The 25,990-nt window shown below is 33.2% G+C and overlaps 1 protein-coding gene across 2 annotated transcripts in view; it reads left to right on the top strand.

Moving 5' to 3' along the window:
- The window catches only part of LOC113521143 (knirps-related protein-like), a 116,655-nt gene that overhangs the window by 13,937 nt on the left and 76,728 nt on the right, over positions 1-25,990 (top strand). The window contains exon 2 of one of the 2 annotated variants that reach the window (XM_052894062.1): positions 20,737-20,899. The exons of the other annotated variant lie outside the window; for it this stretch is intronic. Within the exon in view, the coding sequence (XP_052750022.1) occupies positions 20,825-20,899 (75 nt within the window). The 5' untranslated portion in view covers positions 20,737-20,824. The remainder of the gene's footprint in view (positions 1-20,736; positions 20,900-25,990) is intronic. 2 annotated transcript variants of the gene reach the window in all.

The raw sequence follows: 25,990 nt of genomic DNA on the forward strand, positions 1-25,990 counted from the left end.
TAATAGACAATCTATTAATTGCACAATACAAAACTTTGAATCTAAAAATATTCATTTATCAATTTTCAAAATTCAATTATTCCAGTAAATCTATTTTTTTATTAAGAAAATAATGTAATAGGTAATACATAGTACGATACTGATTTTACTGCCTTTTAAAATTTTTATCATCATAAATAATATTTTATATCATTGCAATTCTGTTTTTTTTTCTACAAAAAAAAAGTACTTGTATTATAAGGAAACAATTGTACCTTAATTACGTTAAACTTATCGTTGACTGCTAATAACAAAAAGAGTTATCCAAATCAGTACAAAGAAAATATCACATAAAAAAAAAATACGTTCAATTTGAAAATCTCGTCCTATTAGCTCTTTAAAAACGAACTGTACTAATGTAACGTAGCGTAATTTAATCGCTAATCTCTCTTGATTCGCGCCACTCATTACCGCAGCATAGACGATGATTTCTATCTCTCCGTTCGCATGACCCCTTGCCTCACCGTACGATCTCTAATTACGCCTTAGCGAAAATTTGACATCGCCCATCTTCACTCCTCATACGCATCACAAACATATCTCCACTCCTCGCGGTAACAAAAAAAAAACTTTATCGCCCACAAAATAAAGTCCATTATTGGATTTTATTAGGAAACCAGGTTGCAGGTGATGTGTTGATATTTAATTTGTCAATGTTATCAATGACAGCCTCGTTATTATGTTTCGGTATTTCTTTTTTATCGAAAGTAACATGTGGAATGGTGAAAGATGATTTTGTTACTATATTAAACTACATATATTATTATAATACAAATATAATGCAATTTAACTAATTTTTTTAAAATAAATTGACTTATATTATTATTCTAGTTAATTAACATTATTTACTGTCATTTAATTAGAATAATTTACTTAAATTTAATTAGTATCTTTTGTATTCATTTAATTAGTTTCTTTTTAATTATATCATTTGTAAAGAAAATTTACTATGTTTCTATAACTACTAAATAAAAATTAATTACCAAAAATAAATTATTGTACCATGCAACATTGATCTTTGTAATCTTTACTGTAGAACTATATTTGAACTGTCGAGTAATTTGATATTAAATACATTCATAATGTGAATAGGTATATTTCTGGCATTCCTTAACCTTCCATCCCGTTAGTACATAAAAGAAAACAGTTAGGTAGCCGCTGGTAGTAGGTACACGAGCCATACCTTTCCCCGACCGACGCCACAAGCAAATCTACAAATAAAGGCGCCGTAATGTCTACAATCATGGAAGTGTCCTTTAGTACTCAAGACAAGACAATATAATATTACTCTTTCGGGCAACGACATAAAGTATAAACTTCAATTTGTTTTACTTTATAGTAAATATACAAATTAATAATAAAATAGACAAATTATTGTTTTTTTTTTATAATTTGTAGAAGTTTGTATATATTAGTTGTGTTGATTTGACAAAATTAGTATGTAGTATTAAATTTTAGAAATTATTCGAAAATTCAATTGTGTAACTAAGACTGCTCTCAACTATTGTTTTTTTCTGAATGCTTTTGTCTAAATTTATATGTAATCTTGTGTTACACTGTACAGTTATGGATTGCCTGTTCTTTCGTATCTACTCATTTCATGTCTTTCTTTAATATAATAATAATAACAATAAACTCATTTATTACTATTATTTCTTTATTGTCTGCGACTCCAACTATCTCTTCATCATCATCACCATATCAGTTATTAACTATCCACTGCTGAACATAGGTCTCCACCATAAGGAGTTTTGCTAGTAGTTGCCACGCTTGTCAGACGGGTTAGCAACCGCTCTTATCCTTTGGTTTTTAGAGGAACGTTGCCACCCATCCCTTGACCATTAAGTTCCCTTAGTCTTTTCAAGACCCACGGGAAAGGAATAAGTGGCTCATTGTATGCTGGTATCTCTATCTCTTACACTAGTATAATATTTACTTTATAACCATTACTTTAGTGGCCTCATGCGATATTCTTGTATTCTTTGTATTTTTACTCTCTTACTACATAAATTAAGAGCATTCACTCGCTTCATCTAAGTCCACGTTTAAACGCGATCACCCTTAATTCGTCCCAAGTAGTCGACGCGCACCGCATGGTGCTCGTCTCGCCGTCGTCTCGTGTGTACAAAACGCACTCTACCACAATAAGTAGCAATAAGTCGAGTGACATTTACTATTGAATTTCAATTTTACAACCGCGCCGTGTCATCCGGGCCGTGATTGATTTTCACAAATAACTTTTGACGGCATTGTACTGTCAGTCCGTTCGGCTTATTACGCGCCGTCGCCAATCGATGGAATCCATTTATTGTGTATTAACTTATTAATTGTGAAATACATTTGATGTAATACTCTACAGTTTTGATTTGATGTTAACACCGATCTTTAATCTTTCGCCGTACTGCCAATAAACATGGCGGCAAATGAGTTTTTTAATAGATGTAGCAGAAATGTGTTTCATTTATTAATGTTTAATGTTTATTGCTTACTAGGTATATTCCACGGCTTTGCTCGTATATGTTAACATCTAGATTAAAAATAATAAAATTAATTAAATAAAAGTTATTTTGAAATAAATAATTCTAATTCAATCGTGATAAAACTAATATAGAATCGAGTCAAAAATAAACCAAAATACAATATATATATATAATATATCTATCACGCCTATCTCCCGTTAGGGTAGGCAGAAACGTAACAACCTTATAGTACAGTTATAATAATATAAGACATAAAACAGCATAACTTAAACAAAGATATCTAAAAGTACACTTACTTAATTAAATCGAACATAATCAATTTCTAATATAGAACACTTACAGTTTTACGATTCGAAATAATAAACAAGATGGGAAAATCCGTAATTATATAAACATTAACAAATTGCTGGATCAATCAAGATGACATTAAAGGTACCGCGCAACGCACTCGGCTGCACCAATTAAACAACAATGGCGGCGTGACGTCACCTGCGCGTGCGCTATCGCGCGTAAACTGGCGCACTTAATTACGCGAGCAAGATCAAGGCTGCTACCGTATTCAGCGTCCAAATTATAAGTGGCAGCGGTTAATGGTGTAGGAACAAGTTGGTTTTGCGACGCAAAAATATAGATTAACACTGATTATAATAAAATTAACATTGATCAGCAATTATGAAACAAAATAAATAACATGTTACATTTTGTTTTACTGTTTATTAAACGATTGATATGGCTACGAGATGATTTAGTAAAATCGACCAATTACGAAATGAAGTTGGAAAAACAACTAATACATTATTTTAAAATTTAAATAAATACCAAAATTATTTATATTTGTAAGTGTTTAACTATTACGTGTCATTTATCATACAATTAAAATATTTAAATTAATAATTAAAAAAATGACGCACCAGTGAGAGATGATAGGTGAAAATGAAAAAGCAGATCAATTAGCCCATCGTGATGAATTTACCTAGAATTCAGCACGATGGTTTCTAGGGGGGACCACGTGGAGGTCGACCTGGTTGGGCATATTGCTAACAATAGGACTGGTAGTCCGCATTAATTAACAACCCCCTCCCCCCATTGCAAACATTAGCCCTGGTATTGCAGGCGTTCATAATCTACGGTACTTACTATCAGGTGGGTCGTATGCTTATTTGCCAACTCAGTGGTATAAAAAAATATGAGGTGGTAAAATATGAGTGGTATAAAAAAATATATACTACTTATCTAATTACAATTAACCCAAAATTTATTTCAATAGATTAGGAATGATGATTATCAAGCCAAAAGTAAAAAGTCTAAGGCCACGGCACATTCAATGGCATGACATACGAACATTTATGTCCAACAGTTGATTGATAACAGTAGTGTTAATGATGATCCAATACAGATAAGTAAATGAAGACAAATAACTCACGCAGTACGGTTATTAAATATTGTTCTAAACATCAATTATTATTTTTAGTAGTAGCCTGCCAAAGATATTAGAAGCGGCTCAGAAAGAGAGGGAGACTTTGTACAAAAGTCGATTGCTTGGGTACCTCTGTCCCACTCGTGTTTCAACCGTGAAGCAGTTGTGTTTGCATGGCTGTGTTTCGGTTTGAAGGGTGGGATATGGCGTGAATTTACTGGGTACAGAGGAATAACACCTGAGTCCTCAGGAATGGCAACGCATGGGGGTATCATGGGCGAAACAGTATACTCTGTTATGTCCATGGTACTGCTCACGTCTATAAGCGACGGTTACCACTTTCCATCAGGTGGACTGTCAGCTTGTTTGCCATTATAAGTTGTATAAAAAAAAAATATCTGGAGTCGAGTTAAATGCATTTATTATAATATTGTATGTTTTTTTTTAATAAGTGATAATGGTGTGGTAACCCCGTCTACGCTATCGGTATACAGTGGCGGGGCACCAGTGATAGATGACTGATGAGGATGAAAGCAGGTCAGTTAGCCCATCCTGACGAATTCAACTAGAATTAGCCACGATGGTTTCCAGGGGGAACCGCGTGGAGGTCGACCTGACAGGGTATATTGCTAGTGATGGGGTTATTTGACCCCATTACTAACAATCCCTTTCCCCCCAAATATTGTATGTTAGCACACAAGATTTATAACATTGATTTGGCTTTTGCTGTTATAATGTTGTAATTATTTTTAATGAATAAATAAATAAAAATAAATTAACTAATAAAATTATATAATTGCAGAATTCAAAACTGTAATTATCCGATTCACTATCCGCTATCTCCTATCACTTGCATTAACAACTGCGTGCACGCTACACCGCCGCTCGTGTGAACTGGGCCGAAGTCTTTTTTCACTTTTATCTATAAGTGGATACATTCACGGTAGAGTAAGCGGTCTGTCCGATATTAGAGAAATAAACACAGTGTAATGAATGCAATAGATACATACTGATGTTAGTGACGTAACACACATTTAGCTGTGCCCGTGACTTCTCCCGCTAAGCCGAGTTAAAGAAAATAGTTTATATTCTTCTTCTTGTAATATACGAATGAATGAATGAATGAAAACTCTTTATTGTTTCCTTCAAAAACTTATACAAATTATAAAAAATAACAATTGCCTATCGTAATAACTACTAGCAAAATCTAGTAGTTACCACGCTAGGTAGGCAACTTGGCGACCGTAGTTAGGTTTTGGAGAATGTTTAAAAAGGACGCTCTTCATTCTTTACATGGTCCCCCTGGACACCATCGTACTGAATTCCAGATATATTCATTACGACAGGACCTGCCTTTTCGTTCTCACTGGTGCGGCTACTAGCGGCCCGGTACGTGCTTTGCTACGTATAAAGTGTAATAATAAAAAAAAAATAAGATAAAGTTTATTTATTCAAACAAAAAAAAATATTTTATTAATTGCTAGCTATTTTAATTGTACTGTCAACACTGAAAAAAGTTTCAGTTTCACAGCACAATTCCCATCTTAAAAAAATTTTAATTTGACACAAAAATCCCCATTAACAAACTGATCCGCCATTTGTTGAATTCATTTGTTACAAAAAATGTGATAAATGAAGAACCGCTCGAGCGATTTTGTGCAAACTTCAAACTTCACATAAACCATCTACTAAATAGTGCGAACAAAGCCTAAACATTTGGTTTGGATAGGTGAGCCCGTTCTTGAGTTAAAAGGCCCGTTCTTAAGTTAGAGAAAAGTGGCATTAATTTATATATATAATATATTATATATATATATATATATAAATATATATATATATATTTAATTAGTACGACAGAAAACAACTTCAATATACATACAATGACTTCCTCGTAACGTAATTACGCATTATGGCTGTTTTTATCGCGTAAACATTGAGACGGAAATAAACCTAAAATAAAGCTAACCGCAAATCATCAATTCGTTAGAGCCACCTTTTTTTAACCGACTTCAAAGAGGAGGGGTTCTGAATTTTGTTAATTTTTTTGCTTCATCATCATCATATCAGACTTTAACTGTCCGCTGTTGAACATAAGCCTCCCCTTGGAGAGTTTTGCCAGTAGTTGGCAACCGCAGTCAGGCTTTGGAGATGTTTTTAAAGGGACGCTGCTGTCCATCCCTCGTCCTCCCTTAGTCGGCTTTTACGACATCCATGTGAAATGAAGGGCTGGCCTATTCTATGCCGGGACCACACAACCACTTTTTTATCTAAACCCCATAAACCGAATGGTAAAAATTCTTTTTTTATCTGAAAGGATAAACATTCAGATCAATCTGTAAGTATATCCCATAGAAATTCTATAAAATTACGGGTTTTCTATTGACTGCACTGAAATTTAGGCAGAGGAATATATCTATCTATATCGTCCAGAAAACTCTATAGACGAGGCATATATAATAATAAATCTTTTCAGTCCATTATTCTGCTAGTAATTCACATAATCAAAGGCAGGTTACAGACAGTTCTAAATACGAATCCAGAGGGCCTACCACGAAATGTTTACCGAAAGTTCGGGACCGAACGAAACAGATATTTAATCTTTAAATTATATAATACTTACCGTTTAAAGATATTAAACAATGTAAGCTTGTTTGCCATTCTAATTTGTATAAAAAAAAAAATGTAAAAATTAATGCTCCTTCCCATTCAGGGTTTGCTGGAAGAGAACTCTTACAGAGTTAAGCTCGTCTGTTGTACATCTTTATTTTATATATATTATATGTTTGTCATATTTTGTGTACAATAAAGTATAAATAAGTAAATAAAATATCGGTTCTTTGTACTATTATTGTTGGATTTATGATGTACAAAATATTAAGCTCCATTTACTTTGCTGTTTTCGGTATGAACGTAAATACGAAATTGAGTTTGATAATTCGGAATTTAATTTCATGGTAGAGTCCCCAGACTACGTTGCGCCGGCGCAGCGTTGACTTATCACGTAACTGCAATCATCCGTATCGCGTGATCTAATTATGAAGAATGTCATAACGTGCATCTTCACCTCGGCGTGTTACGAAATAATACAGATCTGTTCGGGTGGCCACCGTTTCCATTGTTGTACGGCTTCCGTTATAATCGGATGGTTTTTAAGTGATTACATAAAGGTCTACTCCTTTGTCAATTATCTATTTTAATATTAATAATAAATAAGTAAATTTAGATAAGTATTTTATGTTTTTTTAAATCAATAAAATCGATAGGTTTACTGCCGTATGATTTAGTGTCAATTGAGTGAAAACTTATTTAATTCAAAATTTTTTACCGCCATATTTGTTTTATATTTTCATAATAAAGTATAATGCTTTATTCTTTTATTATTATAAAAAAAAGCAATAAATATTTCTTTTTTTCCTGACGGAATCGGATCGCGGAAGAACAATGGAAACGGGAAATGTGTAATGTCAAAACGCATTTGAACTTTATAAGGAACCGGAGCGAAAATAACACGTGACACGTCAACCTGTAGCTGATTACTCATGTTATTATTTGAAATAAAATATTTCATACATTTAATAGATAAGTAATTAATGCTCCTTTCCACTCAGGGTTTGCTGGAAGAGAACTCTTACAGAGTTAAGCTTGCCTGTTGTACATCTTTATTTAATACACAATTGGAATTTGTTGATATTTTAAAAGGGACGCTGCTGCCCATCACTCGCCCTTCCTTAGTCGTCGTAAGACACTATCGGGAAAGGAAGGGGTGGCCCATTCTATGCCGGGACCACACGGTTAAGGAGACCTCCTTAATGGATAACAAAATGTATTCAACTTTATAATTCTCCTTGTTAACAAGTCAACGTCGAAATTCTAATGCTAATAGAGAACTTAATTCTGATATTACTCTGTTTTGTATGTATTTAGCGTGTCGTACATAAAACGGGTCTGTTTACGTTACTAATAGTCAGATTATGTCTGTCTGTTTATCCGTAGGTGCGATGTGGGCATTGAGTTATTTCGAAATGTTTACACTCGTATTGTTTAGACGTATTGTTAGTAAGCTGCTGAGGTTAATTGAGCTGGTTAAGGTTAACATCTGTTAGTGGATAACTTGGAACGGTGTTTAATTTACTATTTACTAGATTACTAGCTTTTACCGACAGCTTTGTCCACGTAACAGGAAAATTTATTTATTTAAACGTTAATGCACAGTGATACTATGTACATATGGCGGACTTAACACCGGTGGGGGGGGGGAAGGGATTGTTAGCAATTTTTTTTGTTTTTTTTTTATACAACTTATAATGGCAAACAAGCTGACGGCCCACCTGATGGAAAGTGGTCACCGTCGCCTATAGACATGAGCAGTACCATTTGACAAATTGTGACAAATTCAACAAGAATCGTTCACGATGGTTTCCAGGGGGAACCACGTGGAGGTCGACCTAATAGGGCTAATGTTGCTAGCAATGGAGCTGTCAAACTTCATTGCATTCCAAACACCAGAGGGAGACTTTGTACAAAAGTCGATTGCTTAGGTACCTCTGTCCTATTCGTGTTTCAACCGTAAAGAAGTTGTGTTTGCATGGCTGTGTTTCAGTTTAAAGGGTGGGATATGGCGTGAATTTACTAGGTACGGAGGAATAACACCTGAGTCCTCAGGAATGGCAAAGCATGGGGGTATCATGGGCGAAACAGTATACTCTGTTATATCCTTAGTACTGCTCGTGTCTATAGGCGACGGTTACCACTTTCCAACAGGTGGGCCCGCAGCTTGTTTGCCATTCTAAGTTGTATAACAAAAATACAAGTAATAAATAAATAAATACAAACAAACAATGAAGTCTTCCCTCTTTTTAATAATAATAAAGATAATAGAATATCCATGACATTGTTCATACATAAATGGAATGACCTACCGCACAACTACGTAAACAGATAACGTCGGTACATTTGCAAGTGTCTGTACCAAATATGGTGTCCTATGTGACTCCCGAAAGAAGAAGTTATTAATTTGACTGTACATTTTGTGCATATTTATTACACGAACTCTACAAGTACTACATTGATTTTAATCATCGTCATCACATCAGTTTTTAACTGTCTACTGTATATATACCATATAGGCTGCTCCCATAAAGAGGAAATTTGCCTATAGTTGCCACACTTGGCAGGCATATTGGCAACCAGAGGGAAACTTTGTACAAAAGTCGATTGCTTGGGTACCTCTGTACTATTCGTGTTTCTACCGTGAAGAAGTTGTATATACATGGCTGTGTTTCAGTTTGAAGGGTGGGATATGGCGTGAATTTACTGGGTACAGAGGAATAACACCTGAGTCCTCAGGAATGGCAACGCATGGGAGGTATCATGGACGAAACAGTATACTCTGTTATATCCTTAGTACTGCTCGTGTCTATAGGCGACGGTTACCACTTTCCAACAGGTGGGCCCGCAGCTTGTTTGCCATTCTAAGTTGTATAAAAAAAATCGTCTCATTGTTCGTTAGTTCATTTTATTCATTTTAAAATAATAATCTACTAATCTTATTATTTTTAATTCATTATTAGTTTCGTCACTACTGAAGTCGGAGTTTTTGTTATTTGCGCAACAAAATCTTAATTAATTAATTAATCTTAAAAATTTTTCAACCACAATGACTAAACTCATTTAGATGACGACTATTTAAAATACTAGTTTTTACCCGAGAATATACACTTACCTAAATAAATAGTAACCTATATCCTTCACTATCACATATATAATATGTATCGTATATAATCTATAAGTATGTAGGTACATTTGTATATGTATATTTGTATTTGTATGTATGTATTTTTATGTAATATTTGTTTAATGTATTCATGTATGTATATTTATATAATCATTGTGTGCAATAGTTCTCTATTGTATATGTTGTAATTTTTTCCCCGCATAATAAAATTTCTGTTTAGCCAAACGTTGACTGGGAGAGAATGCTATATAGTATTAAGTCCGCCTTTTGTACCAAACATTTTTTATAATGTGGTCAATAAAGAGTAAATAAATAAAAAATAAATAAATATTATATATAGTACGTTTATACCAAATTTCATAGTGATCGGTTAAGCCGTTAAAGCACTAAGAGGTAGCAAATAAACTCGCTTTCACATTTATAATAAATGGCTGACTTGGCAGTGGTCGTAATTCGACCATAACATATATTGTAATAAATGAATTTATTATGGTTACGTTTGACATTTAGTAAAACTATAGACAAATAATATTAAAGACAAACAATTATGTTTCCCCTCTCACCGTACTGGTTATGCTTCAAACTCTTTTCTCCTATATTCTTCACGACTCTGGAACGCGTTTCCTGATGCCATTAAGAGACTACCGACTAAACCGTCTTTCAAAAAAAGCGTTCACGCTCACTTTTTTACTTTATCCGAGCAGTAAGTGCTTTATATTATTCTCAATTTCGTGTATAATATAGTATATGTCATATATGTGTAAGTATATTTGTTATTCATATATATTTATTCGTTTATACATGTAATTTTAGTATGTATGTATATCAATAATTACTAGTACCGCATTCGAGTATTCTGACACTTCCCTATGGTTGACTAGGAGAGAATGCTTTTAGCATTAAGTCCGCCATGTACACATATTTGTACTAATGAATAAATAAAATAAATAATCTATTCTCAACTTAATTTGACCACAGACTTTAACAATAAACAAAAGAGTATTTATTCGTGCGTGTGTCAAATACATGGTAGTGTATTTCTTTATTGATTTAATATATTTTTTTAGCATATTTAAAAAAAAAATATAAGCATTCTGCACTCCTTCTCTACGTAAACTATAAGTGTGCCAAATTTCATACCCCTCCGTCCGCGCAATTTTCGTAAAAAGGGGTACAAAGTTTTATATATAATAAGGATACCATCAAAAAATCAGCTACAATACACAAAATTCGATAACGCACACATAGTTTACAAATCATTAGATGATATTAAATCAAGCAATACACTTGACTTCCGCAAAGAAACCTGATTTGATCACTGGTAGACAATTTGACTGCACACATTGGAATCATTACGTTATCATGAACACAATCATTAATCATTACACGAATTAAGTGCATATGCAATTACAGTTTTAATGACAAAAGACGTTATGTTTGTTTGTTAATCTATTTAAAATGGCTTGATACTGTCGTAGACTGGATAATTTTTTTTTAAATATACGATAATGGAATATTGAATGAAATGGTGATCTGTATTTACGGTATACGCTGGCGGGGCACCAGTGAGGGATGATAGGTGAAGATAGAAAGGCAGGTCAGTTAGCCCATCGTGATGGATTCACTTGGAATTATGTTTGCATGGCTGTGTTTCGGTTTGAAGGGTGGGATATGGCGTGAATTTACAGGGTACAGAGGAATAACACCTGAGTCCTCAGGAATGGCAACGCATGGGTGGTATCATGGGCGAAACAGTATACTCTGTTATGTCCATGGTACTGCTCATGTCTATAGGCGACGGTTACCACTATCCATCAGGTGAACCGTCAGATTGTTTGCCATTCTAAATTGTATAAAAAAAATGAGTATTACAATTGTGGAAATTTACAAAAATACTTAAATGTTTGTTACTCATTTACAATTAAGCGGCTGAATGGCTAAATGAATTAAATTTATCACCATTTATAAGCAAATAATAAAAAATCATACTCACATCTACCACAGCTTCATTGCACCATCATCTGTCAATAAACACATATGCATATGTATGTACTAACTTGCTGACTGCTTGACCGGTAGAGAACGCCGTCTGGTGTTAATTTCGCCAAATATTGTAATATTCGCCAAATATATGTACATGTATATTGTGCATTAAAATTCAAATAAAAAAACAAATGTATATATTTAAAATACCAAAAAAGAGACAACCTATTTTTTATACATCTTAGAATGGCAAACAAGCTGACCGCCCACCTGATGGAAAGTGGTAACCGTCGCCTATAGACATGAGCAGTACCATGGACATAACAGAGTTTACTGTTTCGCCCATGATACTCCCCATGCATTGCCATTCCCGAGGACTCAGGTGTTATTCCTCTGTACCCAGTAAATTCACAACTGAATGGATATAGAAGAATTATTTCGTAACTGAATATTTTTTTTCCAAATAACTTTACGGATCACAGCTTGTAATCGTCATAAATAAATTGTACTATACTTTTTCTAGCACCACCCATATCTTAACATGCTGTGCAAAACTAATTATCAACTCTAAAACAATAGTACTAAGTGTGAAATTCATACAAAACAGACCATTTCTAATGTGATCTAAGTCGTGGCTATATACTAATGAATACTAATTAAAGGTGCGGGGTACGTGATTGACTCTCTTACTAGTGGGGAGCAATTTGTGTTAGTAGAAATTTAAACGTCATATTTACATATACAGTACTATTTGAAATGGGGGGGAAAGGGATTGTTAGTAATGCGGACTACCAGCTCCATTGCTAGCAATATGCCCAACCGGGTCGACCTCCACGTGGTCCTGGAAACTGACGTGCTGAATTCCAGATGAATTCGTGACGTTGGACTAACTGACCTGCCTTTTTATTCTCACCTATCATCCCTCACTGGTGCCCTGCCAGCGTATACCGTTAACACAGGCGGAGTATACTGTATATATATATATATATATCAACTTTCCATCAGGTGGGCCGTCAGCTTGTTTGCCACTCAATGTAGCATAAATAAAATCCCGATTGGAAAGAAAGTGACAAAACAGTGTAATATTTAAATTTGAAGGTATTAGTTTTAAATTAATAAAAAAATGCATTAAAAAATCCTTAATTGAAAACTTTTTAAACACAAATATATTAAAAAGTTCATAAATACAAGAGTTTAATCAAAGCACATAAATAAACTGAGAATGATCACAATCAATACAATCCTATACCAATTTAACCCTTCGTGATGATGATTTCATATAAAAAGGCAATCGCGTGTACCGACAACATAAAAGTGAACAATTTCATTTTAAACGCTTATAATAATTTTTATTATAAAATAAACGTTACGTTTCATAATCACTGTGGGTTTTCTTAATTGACCGATTTGATTCACAATTGATACGTCGATGCGAGTAAATTGCTTTCAAAAGAGATCGTACGTTCGTAAATGTCATGGGTGTTACGATCTTTTGTTTCGAATAATTGATCTATAAATGTTCGGTGCCCGGCAAAAAATAAATAAATATTTTATATACCTTGAATTAAATGAAGCGATCACGGGTAACGTCTATTGAGTAGTCGATGATAAGCGTGTGAATATGTCTAATTGTTAATGTGTATAAATATATATTTTGTATAAAGTCATTGAGTATTTTATAGTGATATTTAAATGATTGATGCATTAACATTGATATTTTTTTTCTTTACAAAGTTATTGCTACATTCGGTTAGAACCGATTATTATTATTACTCTGTGATTTAAGCATAAAGATTTCAATATTTTCTTTTAAATTTAATATTTTTAATTTTAAACTAAACTAAAAATGATGACTAATAATTGTTTTCAGCGATAACGCCGCGTGTTACACTCATACAATTTGTTTGTATGTATGGCACTGTTACCAAAACCCAAATAAAACAAATTTTCTCTCACCCTTATCTTTCTCTCTCTCTAAACTTGAAATACAAAAATTAAAAGTTACAAAATAAAATATTCTAAATATAATATAACTACAAAACAAAATAATTACTTAATTGTAATAATTAAAAACAAAAAGTATACCATAATTCATGTAAAAAAAAGTCGTAACTTTCACTTAGTGGAACTTTTAACAGGTATTATTATGACAATATATTTATATATATTTATCGTTTATATATGTAATTTTAGTATGTATGTATATCAATAATTCAATCAATTATTCTGACACTTCCCTAGGGTTGACTGGGAGAGAGTGCTTTTTGCATTAAGTCCACCATGTACACATACATGTAATAATTAATAAATAAATAAATAAATAACACATTTGTTTGCAATTGAGTTTACTTAAATAAATCAAGTAAACTTAATTGTAAATAATAATTAATAAAAATTCTTACATTTTTTTATATAACTTAGAATGGCAAACAAGCTGACAGCACACCTGATGGAAAGTGGTAACCGTCGCCTATAGACATGAGCAGTACCATGGACATAACAGAGTATACTGTTTCGCCCATGATACCCCCCATGCGTTGCCATTCCTGAGGACTCAGGTATTATTCCTCTGTACCTCTCTGTGTAAATTCACGCCATATCCCACCCTTCAAACCGAAACACAGCCATGCAAACACAACTGCTTCACGGTTGAAACACGAATGGGACAGAGGTACCCAAGCAAACGAGTTTTGTACAAAGTCTCCCTCTGGTAAATTGCATTTTTGCACTATTATTGGGAGTCGGCTTTTATTATTGATAAAAACATAAATATTAATGTTTTATTTGCTGTCCGTACGTTGCAATTACAGATCGTTCTATATAACGCGTCAAACGGTACACAAGGTTTTCCCACGAGTTGATACCGGCTTATATTAATGTGGCACCTTATTACCACAGTTTTGTGGCAAACTGACCCTAGGGTCGGCCGCTGGTGGAGACTTACGCAAATGGCTGGAGGTAATCGCGAGACACCTAATAAATAAGCTTTCAATACATTACAAAATTCATATTTTCGTAAGTTATAATATTGTATGGTGTTTTAATGAGAGAAATTTCTAATAGATAGATAGATAGATACTTTGCATTAGTTACGGCACACAAACAACAACAGGCATGTCTGTTGACTAGAAAAAGTAATAAAAGGTAATAGAGTACATATACAAAAAAAGCAAAATTTCTTTTTCTATTTATACGCTTGCCATAGCAACACAAAATGGTCACAACTCAGTTTATTAATTTGCTCTCAAAAGAGCAAAACACTAATATTCTGTAGTGGCCAAAAGTCAGCCGTGGAAATCGTGTGTGTTATGCAATATATATATATATATATATATATATATATATATATATATACATACATACAAAAACCAATTTTAATAACACAATAGCCTTTAGTTTCAATTTCACTTGACTTTCTCGTCGTTTCGAATAAAAAAAAATCAATTACACTACGACGAAATCTCAAAAGCGTGTAAACTATAACCTTTTATTACTACACCGTTAATTATATAATAAAACACCATATTTACATAGCCGAGAATCGATATACGAACCGCTAGAACACAACTTATCGTCGAATTAATCTAAAAACAATAAGCGTTTATAAACTTGTGTGTGAAACACTATCACAACGTTGTGACTAGGAGAGCTGCAATGCGATACTCTAAAATTGCTAATTCAATTTTGTAACTTAATAAAATACATTTCAAAGTCTATAATTGAATGTACCGATAAATTTTAATGCGATACAATTGTGGCTAGGTCTATTATGGTGCCATTCGATTGTGAGTTGTATCATGTGAGTGTAAGATTGTAATTGCATTACCGATTAATTTATGTCTATCCGCGCGTACAAATCTTAAACCCATATCATAGTAAAGAGATTTTAGATAAGTTTTTATAGTCTTTGTTCGTTACTGTTTGACCCAGTGATCTTGTGAAGTTGTATACTGATTACTCTGATATGTGTAATAAATATTGTTTATCGATTGGCCAAGTTATTATTTCATCAGTTTCTGATTTCGCTTCGAAATCGACAGCGAGAGAGATTCTCAGTAACCCTGTCTGATCGGGGTCAATGTCCATATTTTTTTTTTGACATCAGATATTTGAAGACGAAATGAGATGTTTAGAGAAGACAATAAATTTAAAGTTCACTCGGCTCGGCTGGGATTCGAATTTCAAATTCAAATTTTCGAATGTTATCGAATCGATATAATTCCAAAATATTTTTTTTATACAGCTTAAAATGGCAAATAAGCTGACGGCTCACCTGATGGAAAGTGATAACCGCCGCCTATAGACATGGGCAGTACCATGAACATAACAGAGTGTACTGTTTCGCCAATGATATCCCCCATGCGTTGCCATTCCTGAGGACTCAGGTACTCTGTAAATTCACGCCAGGGGTGGGATACCTTTCAAACCAAAACACAGTCATGCAAACACAACTGTTTTACGGTTGAAACACGAGTGGGACAAAGGTTCTCAAGCAAACGATTTTTGTACAAAGTCTGGTTTAAAAATAGCTCGATTTTCATTCATTAATTTAATAATTTCATAACTAACTATTTAATGGTACAGCAGTTAAACCCTGCGCCTGCCGTTGGTTATAAGTTACCTGTAATGTACACTCATGAGATAGCTTTTTTAATACATGATAATGGAATGGTAACCCCGTCTGCGCTATCGGTATACGCTGGCGGTACACCAGTGATAATAGGTGAGAATGAAAAGGCGGGTTAGTTAGTCTGTAATGAATACACCTGGAATTCAACACGATGGTTTCCAGGGAAGACCACGTAGAGGTTGACCTGACCTGACACATTGGAGAGTTTTGCCAGTACCTGCCACGCTTGGCAGGCGGGTTTGCAACCGCAGTTAGGCTTTGGAGATGTTTTAAGAGGAACGCTGCTGGCCATTCCTCGTCGTCCCTTAGTCGACTCTTACGACACCTATGGGGAAGGAAGGAGTGGCTTATTCTATATCGGGACCACACGCTTGTATGATAATATTTAGTGTCATTTAATTGTTTAATTTTATATTTTAATTTAACTCATATTGCTTATAACAATTGAAGTATTAATTACTATGCCACCTCTTATCGTACCGCTCGCCAACGCCATGGAATTCATCCTTACACCTTAAAACCAAAATGGTCACGTACAGTACAGTTTCGGAGAAATTTTCACCCACGAATACTCAGACTGTGGATTGAGCTACCTGCCGATGTTTTCCTTGGAGATTACAGTATGGGGTTCTTCCAAAAAGACATATTAAAGTTTCTTCAGGATCAGCAACGCGCACGTGACACCTAGGGGTGTTGCAAACGTCCATAGGCTACAGTGACCCTTTACCATCAGACAACCTATATGCTTTTTTGCCACCTGAGTGGTATAAAAAAATAGGTTTTTAGCACAAAAAGAGACAATAATAGTTTAATAGCATCACACAAGCTGTACGCTTGTTTGCCACTTTTGTGGCATAAAAAAAGAGTATTAATTGCTTGAAATAATGTAATTTTTTCCTGTTAAATTATTGATAAACTAAAAAGAGAGCGTGCCCACCGCCACATACATATTGACAGAACAAACAAAAGTAATATAGTTACGAACGTATTCTCAGATCGGGTCCGGAAAAGTGGGTGTGAACACCATCGAACCGGAACACCTTGTAATGGGCACCGCTAAATGGTTTTAGGGTTGCCACTAATTGTTTTTTAATAAAAAAAAAATAAAAAAAAATCTCATTTGAATGAGTGATCAATTTCTTTTCTTTTGCGTCAATTATATAGTATATAATTGGTTGGTTTTATCATTGGTTGAAATAATAAAGAATAGAAGAGGCAAAATGCTGGGCCACCTTATACGAGATGACGGTTTTTTAAGAGCATAATAGAAGGAAAGATAGAGGGCAAAAGAGGAAGAGGAAGACCGAGGAATAACTACATGGGACAGATAAAGGAAACACTAGGCGTCATGTCGTATAGGGAGATAAAGGATATGGCCTGGGATAGAGCTGGCTGGAGGAAGATGCATGAATTAGTTGCAACGACAAGAGCAAGCTCTTAAATGAAAAGAGAGATATAGTACATTATATGAAAGATATAAGAATATTATATTGTGTTGCTATATAAGAAATTAAAACTTGGTTCGAAGTATTTAAATGTTTTTAACAGAGAATTAATTGATAGACGTTTGTTACTCTTTTACGCAAAAACTACTGAACGTATTTGAATGAAATTTGGTACACAGGTAGTTTACATTCTAACCTAACTATTAACTCCTAACTCACACATTTTCTTTATATAATAAATCACGTGAGTGAGGCCGCAGTATATAGTTAGTTGTAAATACTTTAAACTACATTTTACAAATTTTTTTATACAACTTAGAATGGCAAACAAGCTGACGGCCCACCTGATGGTAAGTGGTAACCGTCGCCTATAGAACATGCTAATATAATAAATGTAAAAGTGAGTTTGATTGTTACCTTATAACGTCTTAACGGCTTGACCAATCACTACGAAATTTTGTATCCACGTGCCACGTGGGATGGAAAAAAATTTATCCCAGTTATAAACATGACCGGAATGGTCAAGCGGTCGAAATAACATGTAAAAGCAAGCGTAATATAATTAAATATACACGGGTCATATTAAAACGATCATAAGGACGTAACTAAAGTAAAAGTTCCACAATATAAAGAAATATTTAAAATATTTTAATGATTATATATTTTTATTTTATTTAAAAATGTACATAATTCCATATTTAGCATAAAATATAACTTAATATTAACCAGAAAGTCCGGTGAGCCACTCCACGTTACTGGTCAGAAATAAATTTGTAAAAATTGTAATATAAAATGATTTATGGACGTAACGTGACCAAGGATCTTGATTATATATTAAATAATAATAATAAATAATGGTAGTAGCTAGCGAATCGTAAGATTGGAAATTGAATAAAAAATTCGAAATATTTGCCAACAGCGAGCTACCCGTGTCATCGGCTAAAAAGCGATTTGTCATCGAATAAGGTAGCAAAAGTATGAATTTATATATTTATACATCTTAATTGTTTGAATGGCAATGTATGGAAGGTATCATAAACGACACGTCATACTCTACTATGTCCATGGCGCTGTTTATATTTATAAGCGATGGTTACCATTCCTTTTTTGCTTCCCGTCAGCTAGGCTGGCAGTTTGTTTGCCATTCTAAATTGCATAAAAAAATATTGTTTAAATCATTGTATCCCGAAAAGAGACAAAATTCAAATTGGAAATGTCGCAGACATAAACTCTGTCGATTGAAAAAAAATGTCAACGAAATCGGTACATAGCATATAGAAAAAAAATTATTAAATTGAGAACTTTTTTTAAAGTTAGTTAAAAACATCTACGGATAAATTGTCATTGACACTTGCTTTTGGTGGAACTCCAACAGACTCGTTTCAACTGTAATTATTATATATTATACAAACAAAACTAATTATATATATTATAATAACAAAGTATCTTTTTACATAAAGCTGACAAACTAACCTTATACTTCATAATAAAATATCACTGGACGCAATATGTACACAACGCCATCTAGTACCAAAATAAGGTATTACAAGTATGATACTCGTATACTAAACTTGGATAATTGGTATGAGTACATTAAAAACTCCCACACCAATACAATAAGACACATTTATGTAAACAAATTTCTGTGAAACTACTACTTCTCGTATCTAAAACATGTCATTCATGGACGTTTTAAAATTCATATTATTATAGTTATTTATTTTAAAAGATAAAAAAGATACGTACCGTATAATTTTATCATAATTTCTTAACGTTTTCTTAGACATTATAATAATTTTAACGTACACCAAAATTCATACTCGTAAATTGACGATGAAAATATTATATTTCTCACTATGATTGTTATCAATCTACGGCGATGAATTAAAATTCTTGATTCTGTTTTTAGGAGTTTGATGTTATCTTTGCTTATTATATTTTATAAAAAAAAAATAATGATACTAATAAACGAGAATCAACTTTATGCCACTGTAAAAGTGTTCAATTTACCATGTCAAGAGAACAGTTCGATTTTCAAAATTTCAATTTAAAACCGGCTCCATCGAAGCTCATATAAAATCTGCACAGGGATCCGCTATATTCGATTATTAACTGACATAACAAGAAGCAGATTCACAAATCATATCTATTTTTAATGTATCGTCGTCAGCTTTGAACTTATTTTAATAGGATTTAATTCCAAAGTGAAATAAAAAACTCCATGAAATAAATAATTTTGTCCCAAATTTTTAAATTCTTACTAATAATATAAATGTGAAATTGAGTTCCTTTATTTGTTTATTTTATATTATATTTAGCGCTTTGACAGCCCGACCAATATCGTGAAATTTAAATATATATGTAGTATTCGTTATAATGAATGATATATCAACCAACGTAGACCGATCACGTGAATTCGCGAGTTAATAAAAAAATATGCAAAGATAAAAATATCTCAGTTGTGACAGCCCTGAAAGTGATGCGGCGTGTGGCGGAGTGGCAGTGTTGTGACCAACAAAAGCTGCTAATTCGTTCGCTATCAATCCAACTCGTACAAGTGCTAATTTGGAAACTCGGAGACTTTCGCCCGAGACTGTTTGAGCGATCATTATCAACGATACAGCGTGTGTACATCCCGCCTTATATGTAAATGTTGTTCATAGAGAAATAGACAAAACTGGTACATTCTGCACCATAAAAAAAAAAGCAGACTTAATTACTGACAATTCTTATTATGCAACTTAGAATGGTAAACAAGCTGACGGCCCACCTGATGGAAAAAAAAAACCATCTGAATAAATTAACTTAAAATTTAAATATTTTTAAAACAAAAGACTTAAAAACTCATTGGATACTGTCTTATAAAACTAAATAAATCTTTAATTTAGTAAAGTAATAAATTATTATAACAAGCATAAGGTGATCAAAATGTTCTATATTTATAATTTTTACTTTCGAAATCATTTTATAATCCAGAGTATAAGTCTTATCTCTCTCTCTCTTTTCAGTCATATACTCTTGACAGAGTGGTCGTGGTTTTTATAATGATAGTGGATCGTCGATGAGGCCCTCCTTCGCGATCGAGGTTCTCGCAATATGTCTCCATCTACTTCTGTTCGCAGCCGAGCGAGAGCGTTCCACAATATACTGCTGTGTGGCCGTTTTGATAAGGTCAGTCCTTCGCGTTGGTAATCTACCCTGAGAACGTTTGCCCCGTACCGACCTTTGGACAATCAGATGTTCCATACAGTTTTCATTCGGGATGGTATGGCCGAAGTACTGTACACTATATATAATAATCTCGGGAATTCGCACATTCCCTGACGGGGGAACAGAGAAACCAGTCCGGGACTGTTTGGCCCCTCTCTGGTGGTTTGTTTACGCCATGCGTAACTACGCATGTGTCATCGGGTGCACTATAAGTTCTGGCTTTTAGATGGTCATCACATTTGAGCCAACCGGCTCGCTCAACGCGGTCTTCGCCTGCCGATTGAGACCCCATGGGAGGAGGCCCGGCAAACTGCGAGATATATGAATGGCCGGCGGCACTGTGGTATTCAAACTATATATAATAAGTTTTATAAATGAGCTTATATAACAACCCCCAGTCCTTCACACCTGTCTTGTCCATGACTCACCGCTGTATGGGTTGAATAAAAAAAAAGTACCATATACCACCCATTACCATCACAAGCCACCGCACGCCTGGTCTATTAACGCGATCGTAACTCGGAAACGTCTTTTGTACTATGATTTTTATGCTAACCGTATTTGAATGCGCATGAGCATTGTAAGCGTATATTAACACAGCACTTAAAGTGTTAGAGCCTGCTGTAGTGTGGGTGTCCGGCGCAATGTATGGACAACGTGGCGGCCAATGTTTGACCCAACACGTTTGGCTATATGGAATAATATCAAGTATAGTAAAATAAGAAATTACTCTTAGAATATCGGCATAGGTTGGTATGATGAAGAAATGTTTATGTCTTACTAAAAAACCAGATATACTTCGTAACACTTATAACGCCATCTATTAAAAGTAATCTGAAGTAGCGATTCTCTTACAAAATTGCATATTTTTAATTTTTCTATTTTTCAGCTAAACCTTATAGTTTTTTCTAGTTTTTTTTTTTTTTTTTACTTTTACTACTCAGAACGCCATCTATTAAAAGTAATCCAAAGTAGGGATTTCCATTCAAAATTACTGTTTTTAGTTTTTCAATTTTTCAACCTAATCTTATAGTTTTTTTCTAGCTTCTTTTTTTTACTTTTACTACTCACAACGCTATCTATTAAAAGGAATCCAAAGTAGGGATTCCCATACAAAATTACCTATTTTTAGTTTTTTAATTTTTCAACCTAACCTTATAGTTTTTTTCTAGCTTCTTTTTTACTTTTACTACTCACAACGCCATCTATAAAAAAATATACAAAATAGGGATTCCCATATGAAAATACCTATTTTTGATTATTCGATTTTTCACCTGAACCTTATAGTTCTGGTTTTTTTTCCTTTAAACCACTCCTGTATTATAACGAAACAAAAAAACAAATCAAAAATTAAATCGGCCAAGCCTTTATGAGTTTTAGCGACACTAGTGAACAACAATTGATTTATATATATTTATATTCCAAAATAAATTATATGACATCAAAATTTGTAAATATAATAATTAAATTATTGCAATTGTATTAATAGATATTAATTTATATTATATTATTATAATTGTATAACTCCAGCAACCAGATTTTTTTACCAAGAATTTAGATAGATAGATAGATAAACACTTTATTTGAGCCATTTATGACACACGTAAATTAATAAATAAAATGATACAATCTGATTATTTACATTTTTTCAAATATAAAACAACATATAAAACAAAAAATGAATATTGGAGATATGTTTTCACCAAGTGTGTCGCAGTGACCCAAAAAGGCTACAGCTCAGTGATACTTTTGCTTAAAAGCAAAGCACTGATTTTCAGCTGCAACCTGAAGTAAGGCTACACGGACGCGTGCAACAAACCCAGAGTGTAACCTGTGTAACCAATTTAATAGCAAAAGGTAAAATTATATTATATAGATACATACTTATGAATTTCAAATTGTTTTATTATAAGCGAAAGTTATTTTAATAAAAAAAAAACTAAGAACATATATATTTGAAAGATACAATATTAATACATACATATGAATATAAACCTACATAAATATAGGAATATAACTGTATCATTTCCCTTCAAACCATTCATAAATTGATACTCTTCAACAATATTTGGACCGCGTATGGCGTCTATATTATCTTTGGGTCTTAATCCTTCTAACTGCGTCTTTTGTTACATGAATAATGAATAACAATATGCAAATCCTAGGAAACAATAAACGTTTCTTTTCACAACTTGACATTGCTACTCTACTATTGACAAAACGGGTTTCGGAGTGTCATAAATATGTCGCATTTTTGCTAAATAGACAATTATTATAATCCATTGTTAAGAATGCCATACTTCCTTGACAGCAGTTAACAGTCGACCGATGCTCGGTTGGAATACACCGAGATTATAATGCAATTGAAACCGCTTTGTGTTGCCCTTTGTTTAAATAAATACATCTTTATTTTCAGGTAAGGCATAGAGTAGTGACCGGTTTTTTTTAACGTGTGGTAAGTTCTTATTTTTTTTTTTTTTTTTACTCTTATTGATACTAGGAATAACTGCTAAAAAATAGAGCGTGAAAGCGGAGAAAGATTGTTACAATGCGGGCGTTATTTTTAAAATTGTATATTTACAAGAAAGGTTAAAAAAATATATAGTTTTAAATCACTTCTTAAGAAATATAGTCTGTTTATTCCGACAAACTATATCCACGTTTTGGTTATAACCAAACTAAACTATTTTTTTTTTTAAATATCTTTGTCGTCAATTGAGGTTGTGGTTGAATAGGCTCAAGTTTTACGTAAAAAAAATCCATCGAGACGTCGGAAAAAAGATCTTTTTAAAATTGTTGCCAGAATATGCAGTTTCTTGCATATTATTCCACATTCATCACTCGTACACGCTCGCCGGTTACGGGTACTTTATAATAAGATAACACTTACACTTGCTAGAATCATTATTTATATGTATTTACTTATATATATATGTATTTAATTAAATATATATATATATATATATATATATATATATATATATATATATTTATTTATTTATTTATTTATTTATTTATTTATTTATACCTATCGGTACACTTTTCAATTGTAAAGACATTGGAATTGGCTGGAAGAAGTCTCTATTGGAGATAAGGCACGCCTTTGTTTATTATGTTTGTTTTTACATTTCAATAACCTTTTGTGTACAATAAAGAATCATAATTTTTAACTTTTTTTTCATTTAAGTCCAGGACATATCCTGTACTGTTTTATTATATAGGTTCTATTATATGCATAGTATAGACTACCATATATACTATATATAGACTATATATATAGTATAGACTATAGGCTTTTTGATAATGTTTTTTTATAATTTAAATGAATACTTTAATCTTAAAACTTATTAAATTAATAATTAATAATAATTGACATGTAAGCGAAATTATGTTTATTTTATTTTAATTTGGTTATGATTATTCTTTGTCTTGTTAATTGTATTGTCAAATATTTCCTATTTATTTGTAATCGAGTAATGGTAATAGCATTTGAATGTTTCGATGTTAATATAATTACCTGTTCTCAAATTGTTGCATGCCCGGTAGGGTATAACTGTTGATACTGATGTCAAATTCAAAGCAATGGTTACTGCTATATGTATGTACACAGTTAGCAATAAAATTCTATTCTATTCTATTCTAGAATAGAGGTAGACTTTGTACAAAAGTCGTTTGCTCGTCCACCTCTTGATCGTGTTTCTACCGTGAAGCAGTTGTGTTTGCATGGCTGTGTTTCAGTTTGAAGGGTGAGATATGGCGTGAATTTACAGGGTACAGAGGAATAACACCTGAGTCCTCAGGAATGGCAACACGTGGACAGTATCATGGGCGAAACAGTATACTCTGTTAAGTCCATGAGTCTAGCTCTAGTTTATAAGCGACGGTTACTACTTTCATCAGGTGGGCCGTCAGCTTGTTTGCCAGTCTAAGTTGCCTAAAAAAAAAACAAAAAAAAACCAATTATCTTGATTTTCCCTAAATATATTTTTAATTATTTACTTCATGAGAACTTGTTTAGAAACACATTTAATTATTTATTTTTATTTATATAAATCTATAAACGTTTAATAACAAAATGTGTAGATTAATTAATGCGTTGAATATTTAAAAGCTAGACCGAACTAATTTCACTAGTAAAAGCCTTTGGAAACAGTTATTATCTCGCCGATACCTAATAGGGGTGGGCGGTCTCGGCCAGGCCGCTCCGGGGTCACCGGGGTCACATAGACTCCGATAGAATTATGTTTCGATTGTTTTACATTCGCGCCGCGCCGCTATTCTTTTCACAAAATGAGATATTGTTCGATCCATCGAGAGGCATCGAGCATTTTTTAATCGATTGTCCGTTTTAACGATCGATTTAACGCGGTGTGAAGCGATGTGTACACGTTTCAACTCGTGTTCCCGTTACGTCATCCGTTTAAATGCCTGAATTACGAGTATATTTATAACTTCTCGTATAATAATAGACGTTATTACTTTAGTACTAATGCCGCAATAAACTCTCCGTCCGATACGAAATTCGCGCGGTGATAAATTAAAAAAAAAAAGGAACACAAACAGTCCCGTAATTAACTGAAGGTTAAACTGTAATCAAGATGTAATTGTATAGAATCGCTTTTGACCCGGGGCTGCTCGTAATTTAATATCTCTGGACTATTACAAACAAACTGGTACTAAGCTGCACTGTGGAGCGGCGCAGGCGCAACGGTCTAACATTTTTAATAACTAGTTTTTTTTTTTTGTGTGTTTATTTAAAATAATTAAACACACAACGATTTTTTTTCTTTATATGCTATATCATTCTCTCATTTACTCATAAATATTAAAATGTATATTTCTTTTTACTGTACGTTTAAAATTAAATTATTCTTTTTATTAGACACATTTTTACTATTGGTTTCAATATGAAATCTTAACATTACATTAAGCACCAAATAATTATGAATACAAATAAATTTTAACTAAAAAAATCTTGTAATTTTAGACACTTTCAAATCGATATAAATATGCTTATTACATTTGTACAAATACTGATGTTAGAGTCTAAAG

This window comes from Galleria mellonella, unplaced genomic scaffold (assembly GCF_026898425.1).
Source record: "Galleria mellonella isolate WM207_F2 unplaced genomic scaffold, CSIRO_AGI_GalMel_v1 utg19, whole genome shotgun sequence".
Lineage (NCBI taxonomy): Eukaryota > Metazoa > Arthropoda > Insecta > Lepidoptera > Pyralidae > Galleria > Galleria mellonella.